This window comes from Python bivittatus, unplaced genomic scaffold (assembly GCF_059951505.1).
Source record: "Python bivittatus isolate LINGU-HERP-01145 unplaced genomic scaffold, Pbiv_v1 ctg000220_np1212, whole genome shotgun sequence".
In the NCBI taxonomy this organism is placed as follows: domain Eukaryota; kingdom Metazoa; phylum Chordata; class Lepidosauria; order Squamata; family Pythonidae; genus Python; species Python bivittatus.
The window spans coordinates 33,088,711-33,110,312 of NW_028277048.1; the positions used below are offsets into that span (position 1 = coordinate 33,088,711).

The following is a 21,602-nucleotide window of genomic DNA, read 5'->3' on the forward strand; positions in this document are numbered from 1 at the left end:
AAACTATAATTAATCTCGGGATCTCTTGTTACATGCAGATTTCAATTTGGCACCTAAGTTCTAAAACATAGGAAGCTGTCTTACACTGTCAGATAATTGGTCCCACTGGCCCACTGTTGTCACACAGAAGAAGCAACAAACATGGGCTCGCAGGAGTCTATTGTTTTTTTCTCTCTCAGCAGACCAATACTTCAATTCTAGCTAATACAGTACCTATACTCCAGTGGTGCTGTAGAAAGGAACTGGCTGCTAAGTGAGAAGAAGGAGGGTGCTCTTATTACATGGATAACTGTTATGAAGGAACTTAAGATATCCATGAATGGTGTAACCACAATTTATTTTGTTTTGTTTCCTTGTAATTCTTAAAAAATATATATTGCATGTTTCCTTTTAATATTGTTTCAGGGCTTACAAAATGAGATTGAGAGTTACTGCAGCCAGGTTTGCTCTGCAGAAAAGAAGCTGCAACAGAAAGATCTGGAGACACAGGAACAGGTATAACACTTTTGCCTGAGAGATTTCTGCCTTTTGGAGAAAGGACAATGAAAACCACACATGCATGCCCTTGCATATGAACATAATTTCTTACTTGAAAATAACAGAAGTTTTGCTGATTTTTGTGGGATTTATATTTATTCTTATTAATAAAAAAGATGTCTGTATCCTGTGAGTGAGTTTTTACCCAGTGTCCCTTTTCCTGTTTACCTTTTCAACTGTTGAATGAGGTACTTTATTCTAAATGGGAATACTAATTTTTATATATTTATATACAGAGTATATAATTTTTGTTTATTTATTCCCAGGTATTTATTTAGGCTGCTAATTTATCAATCTTTTGGCAAGTTATACTTTCTGAGTGAAATTTTCAAAAGGAGATTGATTTATATTTGGTGTATACTTGGTTTCATGTGTCCTTAGTCTCATGTCATACATTTGTTTTAAAAATAAATCATTGTGGGAACATATATTAAGCTATGAATCAGCATTACAAGGCTGAGCAGATATATGCCTTAGGTTCACTTGTTCTCTCTTCCTTCTTGCCTGAGAAGTTCTGGTTAGGATATCTGGGGTTGCTCAAACCATGATTAGTTCACAAATTAGAATATTAAATCAGTGTTTAATTGAATGAAATTATGGCTTTATGGTTGAAATCCAGTATTGTCTATCTGCCAGCAGAACAGATAGTATTGATGGGGCAGCTTCTTTTCTGCATCTCTCTGCACAATCCCAAAATCAAAGGGTTTCTCAACCTCCTGGATTAGATTTGCATGCTGTACATACAGTGCAGGTGGGGAAGAAAAGATTTGTTCTGTTGTAGAAGCAGTTATTTATTTGTATATCTTTAGATATTGATGTAAAGTGAAAATAGAGTATACTTTTAGTGTGCTCATGTAGTAGTTTATATTTTAATTAATCATCTTTCTTTCCAGTCATATTCTTGATCTTTCCCTTGGGGGATTATTTAAAGTCATAATTCCTTTTATTCTTAATTATCTGTAATAATAATTATCTCCTTTTGAAGGAGTGAAATTGTGATAAGAGTTTGTACAGATGTACAGCAAACAGGTACAGGTAGTACTTACTTAAGGACAGTAATTGGGACTGGAACTTCCATCACTAAGTGATGTGGTCGTAAAGTGCAAATGTCACATGACCGTGCTGCTTAGCAACATAAATTCTGGCACTTCCAATTGCCATCATTAAGCAAATCATTGCAGATTGTTAAGGAAGTCATATGATTGCCATTTGAGACCTCCTACCGGCTTCCCCATTGACTTTGCTTGTAGGAAGCTGGCAAAGAAAGTCACAAATGATGATCACATAACCATGGAATGCTGCGATGTTGTAATTGTGAGCCAAGTGCTGAGCGCCTGGGTTGTGATCACTTGACTGTGGGGATGCTGCAACCAACATAAATACGAGGACCGGTTGTATCTACCACTTGTTCGGTACCATCGTAAGTTCAAATGGTTGCTGAACGAGTGGTTGTTAAGTGAGGACCACCTGTAGATGTGATGTTTGTGAATTAAACCCAACTTCCTTCAACCATTGGTGGTTCTTTTGGTTTTGCAGCACTTCACTATGCAATGTATTCTTTGGCTATCAGATACGATCCCTCTTATCCATCCCTCAGTTTGGAGAGACTTCATGATGTTCTACAAATTGTACATTTTAAAAAGAAAAAAGTACTACATGAACTTCAATGGATTTCTTTCTTACCAGCCACCTTACTTTGTTGTTTGTTAAGAATAATTTGTCAAACATTCTAAAGCTGTTTCTAGAAGGGAACAAAGCTTAGCATCACTAGTACACTTGAACTTTATATAGTCAGTTTGTTGTAATGCCCCAAACCATTTTTTTCATGCTGTGTCTTAGAAGAAAATAAGTATATAGGTCAACAACTCAGAGAATTTCCTTGTAGCATATAGTAACTGTTATTTTTTATTTATTTATTTATTTATTGGATTTCTCTCCCGCCCATCTCCCCTATAATAGGGGACTCTGGGCGGGTTACAAAGAGATTAAAACTATAAATATATATATGATACATACCATATATACAATTAAAACAATACTAGAAACAAAAAAATCCAAGAAGATGGAAAATCAGGGCGGGGACAGCCGGCCACTATGGGGCTAGCCATCTCCCTGCTTGAAATGTTCCCTCCCCACCCCAGGCCAAATGGCAGAACCAGGTCTTCAAGGTCCTTCGGAAGGCCAGGAGTGAGGGGGCCAATCGCACCTCCGGGGGCAGAATGTTCCAAAGAGCGGGGGCTACCGCAGAGAAGGCCCGCCTTCTGGACCCCACTAGACGGAGTTCTTTTACTGAGGGGGTCCGAAGCATGCCCTCTCTGTGTGACCGGGTGGGATGGGTTGAAGTCATAGGGGATAGGCGGTCCCTTAGGTAACCTGGTCCCATGCCATGTAGGGCTTTAAAGGTAATAAACAACACCTTGAATTGGACCCGGAAGCAAACTGGTACCCAATGCAGCTCGCAGAGCAATGGTGTTACATGGCCCCTTCGGGCTCCAAAAATAGCCCGCGCGGCCGCATTCTGGACCAGCTGTAGCTTCTGGATACTCTTCAAGGGTAGCCCCATGTAGAGTGCATTGCAATAGTCTATCTGGGAGATAACAAGGGCATGAATGACTGTTCGAAGGGCTTCCCGATCCAGGAAAGGGCGTAACTGATGCACAACCCAAAGTTGTGCAAAGGCCCTCCTTGCCACGGCTGCTACCTGCTCTTCAAGCAGGAGCCCTGAGTCTAGGAGGACCCCCAGATTATGCACTGGGTCTGTCTGGGGTAGTGCCACCCCATCGAGCACCAAAAATGACAAAGTCCCAGATACAGAGGAGCCATTAACCCACAGCCACTCCGTCTTATCAGGGTTCAGCCGAAGCCTGTTGCTCCCCATCCAGACCCTTACAGCCTCCAGGCACCGAGAAAGGGTGGCCATGGCATCACTTACTTCACCAGGGATGGAGATGTATAATTGCGTATCATCAACGTACTGATGATACCTCATCCCATGGTGAGGGATGATCTCACCCAGCGGCTTCATATAGATGTTGAAAAGGAGTGGGGAGAGAACCGAACCCTGCGGCACCCCACACAGGAGGGCCGAGGATGGGACTTCTCGCTCCCTATCAACACCAATTGGGATCGGCCCTGAAGAAAGGAGGCAAACCAGCACAATACTGTGCCGCCCACCCCCAATTCCGTGAGCCGTCCCAACAGGATACTGTGGTTGACAGTATCGAAAGCCGCTGAGAGATCAAGGAGAGCAAGGATGGTCGCACTTCCACCATCCCACTCCCGCCAGAGATCATCCATAAGTGCGACCAATGCCGTTTCCGTTCCATAACCGGGCCTGAAACGTGACTAGAAAGGGTCCCGATAATCTGTTTCCTCCAGGACCCTTTGGAGCTGTGATGCCATCACTTTCTCAACCACCTTCCCCAAAAAGGGGAGGTGGGAGACTGGACAAAAATTGTCCAGTACGGTGGGATCCAGGGAGGGTTTCTTGAGGAGGCGGTGCACCAATGCCTCCTTGAAGGCAGCCGGAAACACCCCCTCCTGCAAGGATATAGTAACCATCGCCTGGATCCAACCACATGTCACCTCCCGAGCTGCTTTCACCAGCCAGGAGGGGCATGGGTCAAGATGGCAAGTGGTGGCCTTCACAGTCCCCAGGACCCTGTCCACTTCCTCAGGAGCAACAGGATCAAACTGTTCCCAGATAACTGGGTAAGAACGGTCCCCCGGTATCTCCCCAGACCCTGCCCCACGCTCGGAGTCTAACTTGGAATGAATCCAAGCGACTTTGTCCTGCAGATGCCCTGAAAATTCCTCCACACGGCCCTGCAAATGAACCCCCACATCCCCCTTGCCAAGGAGGGACCTAGCCTAAACAGGGCCGCTGGGCGGCATTCTGCGGACGCAATAAGGGCAGAAAAGTATATGCACATTTATATGCAACATGAAGAAAAAAAGTATATTGATATTTTAAATTCTGCATTTTGTTCTATTATTCACTATACTACAAAATAGTACTATTTATGTTTATTTTCTTAATGGATTTGTACCTCAAATCCAATATTTCGGTTCCAAGTGAAATATTCAGTGTATTCAAAATAGAAAAGGAAGAATGAAATATGGAAAAGAAACTAATTGAATATTAGGTACTTTCTGGTGTCCCACTTGAATTTCACATTCATGCACATGCATATTACTAGGGGAATTATTTAATGTATTTTAATTCATTGATGCACAGCTAATATCTGGATTATATATGCAATAGCATGATGTGGGAATGAAATTGTAGGATCATAGGAAGGATTACATTTTTAGTATTCCCATATGTTTTTTTAAAAAACATAAATTAACACATTTCTTCACTTCTAGAATAACAAAGTGAATAATAATGAAGTAAAATTAAGAACCTGATGAAAAATAAACCAGTTCATACTCATTTTATTCAGCGTCAACTAATTAATAATTATACATTAAAAGTAGTATTCATAGCAAGGTTAAAAGGTACATGATCAGTCCAAGGCCAGCTAGATCAAGTTTTGTTTTGTTTTGTTTTTTGCTTTTAATTAAAATGAATGAAGAAACTATTTTAGAACTAATATTTAGGACAAGAAAATATTTTTATAACAAACAATGAACTATTAGGGAGTGAATAAGTAAAATTACACTATCCTTTCTGAAGTTTCATATCTAGCATATCAACTTGAAATGCATAGGTGTTCCCAACAACAAATTAACAGCTTTGAATCCAAAAGGACTCCTAAGCTGCATTCATGTATTCAGACATGCAGTCATGCCAGAAGACACAATCTCCATATTTCCTGATCCAGTCAGCACTTCAGTCTTACCAGGATCAACCAATTTATTGCTGCTTATTCACTACCACCACTACCACCAGGCAACTATCTAACACTCCTGATTCAGATGGAATAGAGATACATAAAGAGTCACCATGCCCCAAACCTTTGGATAATAGTACCCAGAATGTGTTAAGTAGGAGGTGGGAAAAGAACAGAAATAAATGAGATAGATAATATCTAGATAGATAATAAATGAAAAGAACAGAAATTTCCAGTGAAATAAATAAGTTGAACAGGAATCTCCTGTAGCTATTTTTTGTAGCAAGCCTGCAGGTAGAAACAGAATTATTGCAGTGCAATGCTGCATTTTTAGTTCTCAGGCCATAGAGCTATTCCATCAAGATTTCATGGTTAAGGGGACCAGATGCTACTCACCAATCCAGGAGAAACAACAAATGTGACCAAGTCTTTCAGTTTTGTGTCCAAGCCTGAAACCGGATTCAAACAGGTCAACACAAGCAGCTTCCTCCAAATGCATCTGTAACTAACCAGCCATTGCCCAAAAAAGAGATGTCTGTAATTGGGTAGTTGTTTTGTAAAACCCTTCAGGGACCGCTTCTTCATGAAAACTTGAATTACCATTTATCCCATAATGAGACATCAATTACTACCTGGAAACGTTCACCTCTACCCCATTATATGTTTGCCAACTAAGAAGTAGAACATTGTAGCTAAAAAAAAAAAAAAAAGGCTTCATTTAGAAAAGTGAGTTAATAATGTACTTACCCAAATATTCACTTGTACTGATACTGTTCTCAATATTTTTTTCAAGTTCGATAAGGGCTACGAGAATTAAAAGAATGTTTTGCATGTTTTTATCTGAAGCAACTAATTATTTAATATTAACTGTTTCTCAAAGGAAAATGAATGTGAATGGGCCACCTCAAAATGATAGCTCCCTTTCATTGTTCATCCTTATCCAGGCTAGCTACAAATACATCAGTAGAAACCAGCAATGGTAATCAAAAAGACTATTTGGGAGTTTTTCTCTACTTCTATAAGATACTATTGTCTTGAGACCACATTTTAGAAAGGTTCAAAAATTGCTCTGGCACAGTTACAAAAGGCAGTTTCATGGGGTTTTACAAGTCTGCTTCAAGCAAAAAAAAGCTTATTTAAATGCTTGCTGTTTTTCATTAAAAGGAAAGTCTTGTGTTTTGATTCTATAACAACAACAAACAAATGAATGAGACATGAAAAAAATTGTGGTTTTAATTAAAAGCACAAGACTGTTTCTTATTATTTCTTATTGGGTGGTATCTTAGTTCTCCATGTTTGTCTTGTTTTTAGATGAGAACTGTCACTAAGTTTATGCTCATATCTAACAAACTCACTAGAGAGCAAGCTACATGTTACATTGCAGCCATGTCCAATGAAGTCCTGATGAGTGCATTCTTGATTGCAGTGGTAGAGCTAAAGTGTTAGTGTAGGAGGAGAGAGTTGGTTCAGGTTCAGTCTGGTTCAGTCTTATCTAGTGACTCAACAGGGTTTAAAACAGGAATCATTTTCAGCCCTACTGAATAACATTTTATACTGAAGCATGGGTTTTCTATATGCAACCTGCATACTTTGTCACCGAGTTATAGCTTTTCACCACAACTGTTTAAACCTGGAACCTGCAGATCATTCTTATTTCTGATTCTTAAAGAGTCAGTAATTATAATCAAAACTGAGTCCACAAGAAATTATAGTCTCTTCAATCTCAGTCTTATCTTGGAGTGATTTTATGGCTAAGATCTCAAGAATTATTTGATTTTGCATTACTCTTGATAATTCATTCACATACAGATTTTCATGGAACCAAATAAGAGTGAACCTCTCTATAGTAAAGATGGAATATGTCACCTCTGTCCCAGTCTTCCCTGATTAGAGATATATAGTAGAGTGGTGTCTTGTGAAGCACAGTATTAAACTCTATTAATTTACTAGCTACATGGAATTCAACTAATATGTAGAGAAAATAAAGTCTCCTCCAACATGATGTTTCTGGTGAAAAAAGAAATATTTAGTTTCAGAGTAAAACAATTTGAAATGAACACCTTCCATAGATGAAATTAAAGCAAGCTGTATCTAGAAATTAGAGGTGCTGGTCTGAGGCAAGACATTAGCTGGGGACAAATTTTAGTGAAAAAAGAGAGTCCAGACTGAATGCATATACATCCTTTTAGAGCTCCTCCCCAAGTTGTCTGAAGACATTTCATTGAGACCAGTAAACCAAGTTCCCAAAGAGCCTTCAGGGAAGGAGAACTAAGCCCACCAGAGAATAAATCATCATTTGGGAATGTTATTGAGAAAGTAAGGATACATTTCAATAACATTTTCTAAGTTTTTAACATTACTTTTGAAGTAAATAAATTAAAAAGCAAGAAAAGTCTACATTTGTGGGATTATCTAGAAATAAAATTCATTAAATTGAAATTCATTAATACATTAAATTAAAATTCCCTGATGATGTTACCTAGTTGGGCAATGAAATGTCTGCAAGCAAACAACCAGAGAGCACCAAGGACTCCACAAAATGCATTAAAAATATAACATTCCTATTTCATTCCAAAGTGCAAAATGAAAACAGAAATCATAATTGCAAGAGAACAATGATTCAATGGCACATTTAGTTTGCCAGTTGAATGTTTATTATTCCAGCTTACTCAAGTTGATTTTTTAATAAATGTTGGATGTTTACAATGTTCAGCTTAACTTTTTTGTTTTTAAGCCAATTAAATAAATTTGTTCTAAGATAGCTATGATGCATCATTTGAAAATTTTGGTTGCTAAACAACTTGTATTGCCATGTCTTAAACTCAAAGAAAATTTAATTATCTTCAGTTTATGGACAGAAACATCAAATCTATAAGACTCTAATATAAAATATACTGTTGATGTCTAATCTTAGGAGTTACAATACTAGATATCAAATGCCATGAAAATATCTTCCCTTGATTCATAGAGATATCTTACTGGCGATCAAAAAAGCATTCTTAAACATTCTTAGTCATATCAAAATCACTTAATTTCTCTGTCTTACTATAGCATCACACAGCGATCCAGCTGTTCCACTGATCAGGACAGGACAGAGGAGACCTAAAAGGGGAAGCATGATAACTATTCTCTATAGTAGGCATCTTAGACTTTTAGATTGTTACTAAATCATTCTTGATAGGCACTTTTAGAGTGATTAGCTACTCCTTCATTGCTGATATTGTTTAATTAGAGCTTTACAGATGGCAGAGGTGGATAAACTGCCTAAGATTATTCTGATGTTGGTTTGGGTATAATTTCTAAATAGACAGTATTGTTTAAATTAATTATTTAAATGTATATAAGCTAACATAACAATTTGTAAAATAAATCCACAAATTTGTGAAAAGGTTTTCATACAATGTCTATTGATTCTATAGATACAATATATAATAATAGACATTAATATTTACCATAAATTTCATTTTTAAAATCTAGTATCTAGTCCTTGGGAGGGAAAGTGACTTGAAATGTGTCTACGTTAAAGGTCAATTAAATGCTAACAACCAAAATTAAGAACTAATGTTGGCCCCGAGAAAAAGACATTTTCCCTGTATTTTTCACAGGCAGTAAAGCAACTTCTGTTAAAAATCCATGAGGTTGGGGGAATTGTTTTCTGTTCTTTCACTTTAATAAATCTATGTTACTCATGTGGTTGTGACGTCTTCCTGGTTTTTCTTCTTCCAGGGAATGATCATCTGACCGCCCAGTGTTGCATGATCACCAGATTAGTGCTACATAGTCAAATGTTTATTCCCTAGAAAAGGACACAAGAGAACCCCATTCTAGTGCAACCCACAAGACAAACAATAACAACAAAAATCCCAAAATCTGTTTGGGAAACAGAACCTCATGCCACAACAATTCCCATTATCTCTAGCTAATAGGGATTTATTAGGAGTTATACTGTACCTTAAAATGCAAAAGATAGAATCTTAAACTATGACTCTGCAGGTAAGCTTTGAAAGTATACTATTTTCTTGCCAATTGCCCTTGGCAATCTTTGCTTCCTGGATACTCAGAAGTATTCAGAATCATATATTTTGACATTTGGAAAGGGAAGAATGATCCTGTGTTGTTCAGGCAAAATACTTATGTAATTGTCCTGTTCTTTTTGTTACTTAAGCAATGCTGTAGTCATCTTCAGTCATTTAGGCTGAAGAATACAATCATTTATCTCCAAGTTTGCTATATATATTGAGAAATTTTGCCAGCACAAAATATTCATACTACTACACGCAGACCATATACATACTGAATTGCTAAGAGAGGCCATGCTTCAATTTGTCTTGAACTGTAATAACATAGTGCTTTAACTCTACTTACTCAGCTTGAAGCCTCAATCATCTTGGAATCTTCAGGTGGGCAACATCAGACTGTGCAAGGATCACTTTAGCCAATTTGATTACTACCATAAATCTCAATTCAACCAAAAATGTATGGATTGACTTAAAATTGTTTGTTTTCCTTGTACCCATTTCCCAAATCTTTTCTTTTGTACTGGAAATGTTAGGTTCCAAATAGAGATAGTTTTTTTTATGACATTTAGGCAGTCACAGGTGAGACTACTTCAGCTTCTAGAACCTTATCAAGCTGTTTTAAAAGCTGCAAATGGTCCTGAGTTCTTTTCAGCAGGTGTTTTCAACACATTATACAGAGAAAGAGAGGTGAAGCCTTCCAGGTTAGCTGGTTGTTAAATCACTACTAGAAGGCTGCTTCATTTGGCTAGGTAGGTTCTCTGTAATATTTAACATACAAACAAAAACTTATTCCCATCTGGACAAAAGGAGATCTGTTTTGGATGTAGTTCATAGTTATTACTCCAGATTACAACTATGAAAAAGCATCTGATCAAGGGCAAAACAAAATGTATTTTATTAGCCTTTCTTGGGAAATTTCCCATCCTTTTTTAACTGGACAATTTCTTTCATGTGGAAACATGGGATCATGCTTTAGCTTAATGAAAACATAATGTAATGTTATTTACTGTGTACTGCCAAAACCTTTGCACCTTAATGATCAAATTAAGTAATACTAAAAGTTAGTATTTTTACAGGGTGAAGTTCAAGTAATGACACCATTTCATATATATTGTCTCAGTAATTCTTAAAACAACCTAATAAGGTCAATATGTAAATGGAATGAAGTGGAGTTTAAAAGAAAATAGTGGCTCACTTAGCAGGTTTGTAGCAGTAATTGCTCTTTGACATCACAGTTTAAAATAAGTGAATATAATAGAATCATGAAATATAGAGATTAGGGAAATGACTCTGCTCATTTTGCTGGAACTTTTTTCTGTTCTTTTATGAAGAACAGAAGAATGTCTATTATTAAAAAAAGACACCAAAGTTATGAACAAAAAGAAAATTGCCAGAAAAGCCAAGAGAGGGAGACCTTGGGTGCAAAGAAGTTAACGTTGAAGCATTACTTGGTAATCAGGCTATGTCTCAGAAATGTACAAAGGTGAGCACGTAGCTGCTGTGGCAAAGACCAGAACATTGAAATGATATGACCGGCTGGAAACAGGAAGTGGAGAGAAGGATAAGGGAGATAGAAAAGGCACGTAAACAAAGTTGAAAGGCACTAAAGTAACCTTGGTTAAAAGGAAGAGAGAGAATATTTGATAAGAATATTAAATGATGGTGCCAATGTTCCAACAATTATGAAATGTTCTCTAATTTTAGTTATTTATATTATCCCCATAATGGAATGACACACTGAAAATGAACTTTTCTTTTTACAGAGCTCAATAAATCATCTCTGAGTGTCTGATAGCATAGAACAATTGAAGGATTTGGCTCCTTCCAGATGACAGAAATACTTGTAACAGTTTAGGGTTGGGGCTGCCAGATTTGGAGCTATTCAGCATGGCTAATATTAGATAAGTACAACATAAAAATGCAAAAAATTAGTACTGTTAGATGAAATGGCTTAAAGCCAACTCTTTCCTGATAGCTCTTTAACCACATAGTACTTTAGTTATCCATTCAGTTAATGCTGACTTTCTTAATCTATGGCACAAATACCGAAAGCCTTGTGCATATACTTACAGGGCAAGTAAAACTTTTTTTGCCACTGTTATTGCATCTGTATGGTTGATTTGTATAGTGGCTACCTATGTTTTAAGTTCAGTTCATTAGCAAAAAAAAATATCTGGAATAGCAGGATTTTGAGTAGGTAATTAGAAAAAGAGGACCCTTTTTTCATAAGTCACTAAAATAAACCCTGCAATGCAGGCTCCAAATAGCATGCTAGTCCTAGGTTAGCCATTTCATAAACAGACAAGATGCCAACACTGTGGCTATTTGCAGGCTAACTAAATGAGCTTTTTATTGCTGAAGAAACATGAAACAGAGTCAGAAAAGGCGCAAGAAGAAAAATAAGGTTGCTGTCTTCCTGCAATGCGTAACAAGCAGTTCAAATTTAACTCCATATTTATAAGTCACACAGGTTTAAATCACAGATTCCCTCAGTTGATTATCCACTGAGCAGCTTTTTTTTCCCCCCAAGTCATATATTAGTTGGGGTAAGTTGTTGCTTGTTTTGTCTTTGGAAAGATAACTACGTTCTGATACATTTATTGTACATGGAGAACTAAGATACCACATTATAGTAAGACAGAAAGAAGAGCTAGTGAATGGTTAGGGGCTTGCCAAATATTCTCTGTCTCTGCTGCTATTAGTTCAGACTGGATGAAGTGATGTGGGGCTGATATCCTGGGCCTAAAGCAACAGTTAATTAAGCATATGGCGTATGTCTGAAGCAGCACTGTAGATTCTGTGCACATAAGGCTGTCATTGCTTTCCTATTTGCCTACATGCCCGCATGGTAGGTAAGTTTTACTGTTTAAAAAAACTTTGCTATTAAGAGGTTATAGTCCAAGTGGAATGGTGGTATGTTATTGTGGTAGTTTCTTTTGCAGGCCTGTAAACAATAGAAGTTAAAGGTGGTAGAAAGAGGCAATTGTGTATACTTTGCGCAAAAGTGTTGCTAATGCTTTTGTGGTAGTTCAAACTGTAAATGCATATATTATTGTATAACACTGGAATGCTTGGGTTGGTTTGTTGTGTATATGTTTCATGTCCTCATGCCCTGTTGAATTTGATCTCTCAAAGTCCATTTAAATAAAGGTTTTCCTCTGTTGCTGGGCCTAGCAAATTCAGTACAGTTTGGTTTTGGCTTTGCTCTTGTTTTTAATGGAAGAATTAAACAGTAGGCTGCCAAAAAAAGTTGCATACTTCTGTTTGAACTTGTAATACATGCCATCATCTAACTTACAGAAAAATTGACCAAGGAAATTATTTTTAATTTTAAGAAAATGTTTAAAATGCCAATTTCCTGTGGCTATTCTTAAACCTTTTTAAAACAAAATAAAATAATCTCCATGGATAATATTTTTCTGTAGGTTTGGTAGCCTATAGAACTTATGTTTGAATCCTACAATTCAAAAGAATGAAAAGCAGCTACAAGGGGGCTCGGTTTCAACAGGGTACAGTGAATTTGAGGTTATTTAATTCTGAGCTCAAAACAGAATATGTTTCCTGTTCTTTGCATATCCCTTGCACTAGCAGGGTCAGGAAGGCCGCTAATAACACAGAATAAGTACTGATTAAGAAACAGTTGCTGCAGTCCTGCCTCTTTAAGTGAAGGCTGGAAGGAGGAGATTGTTGTATTGTGGGGAATAGTGTTTGGAAGATCAATTAATTGATATAGAATTAATGGGGAGCTTGGTCTTTCTTTCCTTCAAACTAGTATATACCCTTGCTTTCAGTTTGTAAACATGGGCAGGATGCCTGTTTTTGTAATTGACTTTCTTTAAAATAGCTTTGTGTTGTTGCAGCATGTATGGGAACAGAAAGAATCATTTGATGCCTTGGGGACTTATACTCAGATTTGAGTATTAGTATCTTTGGTTAGCTCAGTTTTCTGTTTGTATCAATGGCCAGTCAAATGACCCTGGAAAGCTTATGAACAGAGAAAAGCAACATTCCTTCCTTCATCATTTGTCTTAATCATTTGCTTTTCAGCAGCATACAGCCTCTAAAACACAAATTACCACGGATGTAGCTTGAGTTGGGCATATAAGAACAACTGCAGATAAATGAACTGGGGGGAAATCTAATAATAAAAGAGGATGGAAGGAGACTTACAATAGCCATGCTTCTGGTTGGCACCAGCTGCCATAATGGGCATTATGTTTTCTTTAAGTTTGCCAAGACTGCAGGTCATTCAGAGCCTCCCTGAAATACTTTAACACCAGCAGCAAGGATTCTGCAGTGTCTAGTACTAAATAGCAAGTAAAGCAGAACTTTCTAATCTATGATATTTCTGAAATTAACATGTATCTAAATAATCAGATGTATTGCATTAAAAATCTAGGCACCGTGCAGAGTTGGAATGTTTTGTTTTTTAGTGAATTGGGAAAAAGCCAAGATTCTACAATTCTTGCAGCTGTTTAGAGCATAATTTACTCTCCAGTTGGCCACTTTTAAAAATTATTCTTTGATCTTAAAGCCTTTTGCTGGGCTTTATTACAATCCTATTTTAACCGAGCCAGAAAATAGTGTATGATTTCTGTTGGTACAGTTCAAACCACTATTTTGTCCTCAAGCTTATTGCTGCCCAGTTGTTCTACAGTGAATCCCCAGTGTGCTATTCTAATACAAAATGACCAACAAACAATTTTCCATATTTTGTAAGTTTACCAAAGTTCTGCCATGAATTGACAGCTTGGCCTTGAACAAATGATTACATTGACCTTACTTTTACATGTAGAGGAATAAAAATAATAACTAATATAGAATTTATAGTGTATGTGGTTATTTTTTTAAAATTAAAGTTAATGTTTGCTTTTGAAACTGCATTCCTATTTTAATATGAGCAGGGTATGGCTAATTCATCCCTGAATGTATAGGAGTTATAATCTTCTATTAATAATATGAAAAAAGCTAACAAAGAAACATATATTTATTATTTTTTAACCTGCCACAATCAAGAGCCTCTTGGCAGTTTACAATCTCAACAATTACACATCCACAGTATAAAGGAGTGGATGCATGAATTTCCTGTCACATTTCTGTTACTCTTGATATGAAATATTCAAATATTACTTCCTACTACCATAAAATTATTCATAACAAGATTAGAAATATGCACCGTTATAATCTTGGTCGTACCTACCTCCACCAAAAGTAGGCCCTACAGAGCCAGGCAAGGTTACAAGAATTATACTGACTTTAGTAAGGTATCTTTAATGCTAGTCTTGGGGTAAATACAGAATTTTAGAAACTTGAGGAATTTCCAACCCTAATTTATGCTGACTTTGTTTAAGTGGATTCTCTTTGAATTATTTGGAATGCTTCTTTGTATTTTTTGCCACCTTGGCTGAATTACCACTACCAACACATTCCCTTTCTATTTTTTTGTTATTTATATCTTATCTTCTTTGCGTTACTTTCCTAGCCTTGCCATAATCTCTCACAGCATTCCGCATATTGGTGGTAGAGATGCAAAATATATAACTTTTCTCTTAATAAGTTATTTACACAACCAGTTAATTTGCTTCATTGTTTAAAACAAAGTAAACAGTTTGATAATCAGTGATTCATTTCCATTTTGGTTTCTGATAATCTGCCATTGTAAGGAATTCCATGGTTACTAAAGCTATAAGCAGTATTGAAAATATTCTGGTTATACAATAAATTGAAATACATTTAATATTTTCCCTATAGTTATTGAGTTTCTATGGAAATAAAATTTGGTTTTGCCTTTTGCTGAGTTTCTATTAAATATTTGGGGAAACTTAGTCTCAGGAAAATATCCTCTGATGGCTGAAAATGTATAGGAGTTTGAGGAAGATTTACTGTTACGAAAATGAATATTACCTCATTAACAATATATATATTAAGGGGGATGTGTATGTTAATTTCCCTTACATGCTTTTAACAAATTGGTAACTTGATTATTACATTTTTATGAAACTTCCCAAGATTTTCCCTTTCAAAGTGATGACTGTCATATGAAAATGCAGCTATTCATTTTCCTTATTTTCAGTTATATCACTGGGCATATTTGATAAATTCTGACTGGAATGAAAATGATATTATTGTGGGCCAAGTTGGGGAGGTATAATTAGGCATATTTACAGTCTTGGCAAGTGCTTGGCTAGAAGTATTGAAGGAACTTGGTTCTCTTTCCAGCACTGAAAGCAAGTCAGACATACTTAGTCAATGCTAGGTCAGAAATTAAAATTTAATTCCTGCTCCCATGAGAAACTGATCCTTTGGACTTTCAGAGCAAGAAATGACAAACTGAAGATGGCTCCATGAAAAGCTGAGCCGACAACCGTGGTGAAGAATGAAGACTTAATGAGTAGACCAGCTCTTCAAACCTCTTTGAATAAGGAGAGAACAGATCACTCACAAGTGCTCTAGACAGTTGCTCCTCATGGGGAGACCACAAGACAGCAGTCTCCAGTAGGTTTTGAGCACTGGGAGATAAGGGAATAGTCATCTTGCTCAAACCGCAGTTGGCACCTTTGAAAGAACACTGGGTTGCATACTTCCTTTTCTAATCACTTTCAGAAGTTGCTTCTTAACTGCTTTTCAGCTATTAGGAACTTTTGCATCGACAGGCTTTACAACACTGGGTGAGTTTTCTCAATCCTTAGCAAAAGAAGTTTTAAATACAAGTTTAAGGACTTAAAAAAAAACACATTATTTTGGAATAAACAGCAAAAGGGTGATTAGAACTTTGATATTGGAAAGTTACAAATGGACTAAAGGTCCAGATGGATTTTTTTTTTCAAATAATTTTATTAAGAATTACAAATAGAAAGAATAAAAACTAATGCAAACTACAAAAATATAGGAATAAAAAAAGAAAAATACAAAAAAAGGGGAAAAAGTGTAAAAAAAAAAAAAAAAGGTAACAGCCCCCTTCATCCCAGCAGTAAAAACAGTTTTAGTACCTTATCACCGTCTCTTAATACAACATATATTCTCTTCACCCCATAATTTATTTCTTAACTAAAAAAGTCCAAAAGCCTCATCATTCATTCTTTATCAGCAAAAGTCCAATTATGGGGAAACATATAACTAATTTTCTACTTTAACCTTGATCAAATAAGCCAACCCTGTATTCCTTCCCTAAATTTTTAACAATTTTAATTTTTAACCCCTTCAAAAATAATCCCAGAGCTTATTTTCTGTTCATCTTCTCTTTGACCCCAGAATCTCCCAAAACTTTAGCAGACCTCTTTTGTTCATCCAGTTACCCAAATTGCTTTTCTGATTTAGTAATTGAACATCTCTTTTAAGCAGTGAAATATCCATTGGTTTCTTTTGAAAATCCAGTGCATTTTTCTCCATATCCTTCTTGGCACAATTAAAACCACATTCAAATTAAACTTATCCATTGTAGCTTGATCATCTTCTGTAACTTCATTGGACACACAATCCATCTAACATATCAAGCAATTTTAAAGACCAATATTCAAAAAAGCCCATTAAAGTTGTTTGCTCCATTCTTAATTTCTTTGTTAACACAATGAATTTATTGTCCTCTAATTTCCAGCCTTCAAGGTCCCATTATCATATTTCCTCTTAAAAGAACCCAAACAATCACCATTTCCCACTTCTAATTAATTCAAAACTGTAATTCCAAATCCATCCAGACCCTTCATCCATTGTTAACTTTCCAGAATCCATATTCTAAGCACCCTTTTGCTGTTTAAACCATATATATATATATAAAAAAAAAAATTCCAGAGCTTTTAAAATTATGTTTAAAACATCTTTCTCTAAGGAGGAGGCACCTCACCTGATGAATGCAGTAAAATCTGCCAATCCAAAGGGTCTTAACATTTCCAGTACAATTTAAATATATCCAAAAAGTGATTAAGAAACGAGGCTCATGTCCTTAAAGGCTGCATTATGACTATGAGGTTGATGCAGTCCCAACTCCCAGCCACTCATAAGCTGACTGCAAAATGGTTCCTGCAGTTTATTCATGAGGAGCAGCTGTCCGGAGTCACATGGGTTATCTCAACTATCTCCTTCCTCCAGAGAGATTTTGATGGTCCGGATCCAGCATCCAGACACAATTCTCCTCGTAAATGCAGTCCCGCTACCAGAAGGACATCAGCTAGCCATGCTACTCACTGGAAGTATTGGTCCAGACAGATTGGACAAATTTTGGAATTAATTATAAGAACCCTTCCCATGGGGAAAAAAAATTTTTTTTTAATTCTCTTTTTAAAAACATGATAGGATGTGACTTTGAAGGCTGAACACTAGAGGGAACCAGAAGGAACTAAAGGTTACAATGAAAGGAGAAGAACACTTAAATTTGACTTAAAATACAGAATGAAGCAAAATATTTTATCATTGGACATATTGAAGGATATTTTTGAACAGTGGACCCAGAAGTTAACTTTAAGAATATCTGCTTCTATAGATACTGTATTTAAAAGATGTTATGGAAGAGGAACAAGTTTTACCTGATAAGATTGAGACTGGACTGAAAGTGGATTTAAAAATGACAGGCTACAAGAATGATATGAAAAAATGCTACACTGGACATACAAAAGAAACTGGCTGATGTCATAATAATTAAAAGGGATATACAAATAACAAACCAAGAGTGTGACGGGATAATTTCCCTATATTGGATTTACAAAAGAGGCTTGTTAAAGCTTTGAGGAATTTTGTGAGAAGGGACAAAGAAAAAATGAAATGAAATCAAGTTCTAGGACATTATTTGAAGGGACAAGATCAAGATTGTTAAAAGGAAGGAATATGAAGTTTATTTGATCGAGGTTAAAATAGATCTGTTGTTATCTCTGGTAACCCTTAATGGACTTTTGCTGATATCAGGACTGAAATGACAAGGCTTTAAAGATTTGCTTATAGAAAAGAGATGGGATATGGGAAGAAAAGATCATTTGTTATATTTTAAAAGAAGGTGATATGTTACCAAAATTGATTATACTTGTGATGAAGGGGGGGGGGAAGTCATTTCTTTATATATTTTCTTCTTCTTTACTATATTCTTATTTTTTCTTGTCTATTTTTCTATTTTTTTGTTTTCTGCACTTTCTATTTTTTCTTTTTTCTTTTTTAGTTTGTATTAGTTTTTATTGCAGTTGTAATTATAATAAAATTACTATTTAAAAATTGGCAACTCTAAGGCAGCGATGCACACTTTTACCTCAGAGAAGGCCTACTTCTGTTTTGAATGGTATGTAGGGGGCTGCCTTCCCCAAAAGCAGATGCAGGAGGACAAAGCCTAAACTTGCTGTAATTTCATTTACACTTACAATTAATTAAAGAGAAATATAGCATTTAAAAGGCAAAATTTCCCCTTGGAAGCCTGATATTGGAATTGGATTGTGATCCACATGTCATTGGGATGATCTTCACCCTCAACAGATGGGTGAACCTTCAATATAAAAACCTTCAAGACGCAACATATGTCAGTTCTTGAATACAAAAAATAATAGTCTTGCTGAAAAAAAGTATAGTCTCTTACTCCTGGATTTTTTAGCCTCCAAACATCTGTCAAAGTATATCCATATACTGAAAAACTTTTCTTGGAAGCTTTCCTCCTTTTTTCCCTTGAGATTATTTGTCTAGAATCAGATCTAGCACCCCATTCATGTCTCCCAACAATGATTATTATCCATCTGCTATTTCTATTAACATTTGGAAAAATCTTTCATAAAAGTTACTCTTATTTGAAATGTAAATGGATGCCAAGGTTAAAGTTTTGTGTCTTAATTTCAAAATTAAAATTCTTCCTTCTTTATCTTTTTATTGTTCCAATAACTCCCAAGGTGATTGATTTAAAATAAATTGCTATTCCATTTTTCTTTGTCTTTTCTGTTGCTAAATATTTCTGTTCTATTTTTTTCTGTTTTAGCAAATTAGCATGATCTTGTTTTATGTGCATTTCTTGTAAACAATGTCAGCTTTATTGTTTTTTAAGTTAAAGATTTTTTAAAAACTGGGGAATTTAGTCTATTTTAATTTAATGAGTTTAATGTTGTCTTGTCAATTTTGATCCCAATTTAATGCTGCTGCTCTAAATAATCTTCCCTCTTGCTGGCCGTGAAAGCCTTCAACAATCTTCCCTCTTCTTCATCTCAAGTGTGTTTTCCGGTGCCAGAAAGTTCTTTGTCTGCAGAGTACTGAGCAGTTACTCTTTCATGTAGGCAGGAAGCCTCTGTATTTGTCTTTATGGTTATTCATTTTGTTTCCTGTAAGAAATGTGAATTCTTTCCTTTTTCTTAGCATTCTGGGGGAGAGGTCTTGAAATATTTGAATATGTTTCCCTTCTATAATCAAAGGTCTCTCAATCTGCTGTTTTAAAATCGCATTTCTTGTTCTCATTTGTAAGAATCTGGCAAGGATATCTGGAGGCACTTTTTTCTTATGTGCAAATGTGAAGTATATGTTAAAAATGTACTCAGTATCTGGAAAGCCTCCATCTATTTTTAAATAGTCTTGAATTAACATTTTGAAATGGACTTCAGGTTCTACCTTTCCAGAATCTTCAGATACCTCTGAATTTTATATTGTGTAGTAACCTGAACATTCTTCATGACATTCATAATCTCAGTTTTTAAGTTTGCTTTCATTTTTTCCATCTTGTTCAGAACCTGCTCCTGTGTCTCTTGGAGCTTTTCATTCAGCCCTTTCATTTGTGCTGTTAGTTTCTTAAACAATCAATTACGCATATCTGAATCTGATTCTTCTTCCCTTCTCTTCCCTTCCCTCTTCTTCCTCTCCCTCAACATTGCTCTTTGTCTTTCTTTTTTTCTTTATAAGTAGTAAAAAATGTTTCCATACACAGTGTTCTTGTTCTAGTTCTGTAACCAACCAGTTTCTTCTATTACTGCCTGATTGTTCTATTTTGCAAGTTCTGTTCTGAAAGCATTTCACACACCTCTCTCCCCTCTTCCCTTCTACCGTTAATTTCTTTATTGAATGTCGATTATAAAATGTTTACCACAATATTAGCTCAATGCAGAGGAAATGCATTTCCAAAATCATATGTATAGATCAAACAGTTTACATTCCAAAGAAGGTTAATGACAACAGCGGGGTTATAATAAATGCATTAGAATGTATTAATAACAAGAAAAAGAAGGTGACAGTAATATTCTTAGATGCGGAGAAAGCCTTTGACAATTTGAATTGGATTCCTACTAGAAGTCCTTGATAAAATGAACCCAGGAGAAGAATTCAAAACTTGAGCAGAGAGTATATATCAACAGCAAACAGCAAAGATCAAGAGAAAGGAAGGCACATGACAATACAATCTCCTGTATTGCTTGTAATTTTTCTAGAAGTTCTGGCAGACAAGATCTTAAAGACAAGTAACTGGGATCAAAATTCAAGGAGAGGAATACAAAATGAAATGCTGTGCAGATGATGTAGTACTAACAGTTACGCAACCACTAAGCTCTGTAAGGCAGTTGATGACAATTTTTAAAAATTGGCCATTTTTCTGGATACAGAGTCAATGAAAAGAAAACAAAGATAACTTCTGAAAAAGAAGACTTGATGAAAGAAGAGACTAGCTATGAGATAACAAAAGATTCAGTGAAATACTTAGGACTTTATTTGACAGGATGTAATAAAGGTAACAAATTAGGGAAAGGAAGAAAACAAGGTTTTGAAAGGTGGAAAAATGTAATACTTTCTTAGCTGGGACTTACTGCGACAATAAAAATGTATTTATTACCTAAAATGAACTTTTTATTTCAAATGGCACCAATTCCTATTTTAAAAAATGTTTTCAGGCAAAGAACAATCAACAGATTCATATGGAGTGGGAAAAACCTGAGAGTAAGATTCAAATTTTTACAAGATTCAAAGAAAAGAGATGGACTTGCTTTTCCTAATGTTAAACTATATTATCGAACAAATACATCATGGATAACAGGATAGATACATTCTCCAAACAGCAGAATATCTAATTTAAAAGGAGCTGGTTTAGCCAATGGATTTCACAGCTGTTTATGGTACAAAGAAATACTCTCCGGCTGGAATTTGGTTACAGACCAAACAAGTTTGCTTCCCAGGCTATAGCCATCTCAATTAGCATAAAATATTTCTTCCTCTTCCTCATCCTAGCATTTTCCCACTGGTTCAAGGTCCACTTTTCGGATCAACAAACACTATTTCA

General features: G+C 35.9%; 1 protein-coding gene across 6 annotated transcripts in view; it reads left to right on the forward strand.

The window, feature by feature from the left end:
* Nucleotides 1–21,602, forward strand: part of CEP112 (centrosomal protein 112) — a 300,158-nt gene that overhangs the window by 262,806 nt on the left and 15,750 nt on the right. For all 6 annotated transcript variants that reach the window (XM_088138295.1, XM_088138299.1, XM_088138300.1 and 3 more), the window contains one exon: nt 406–495. In XM_088138295.1, the coding sequence (XP_087994421.1) occupies nt 406–495 (90 nt within the window). The remainder of the gene's footprint in view (nt 1–405; nt 496–21,602) is intronic.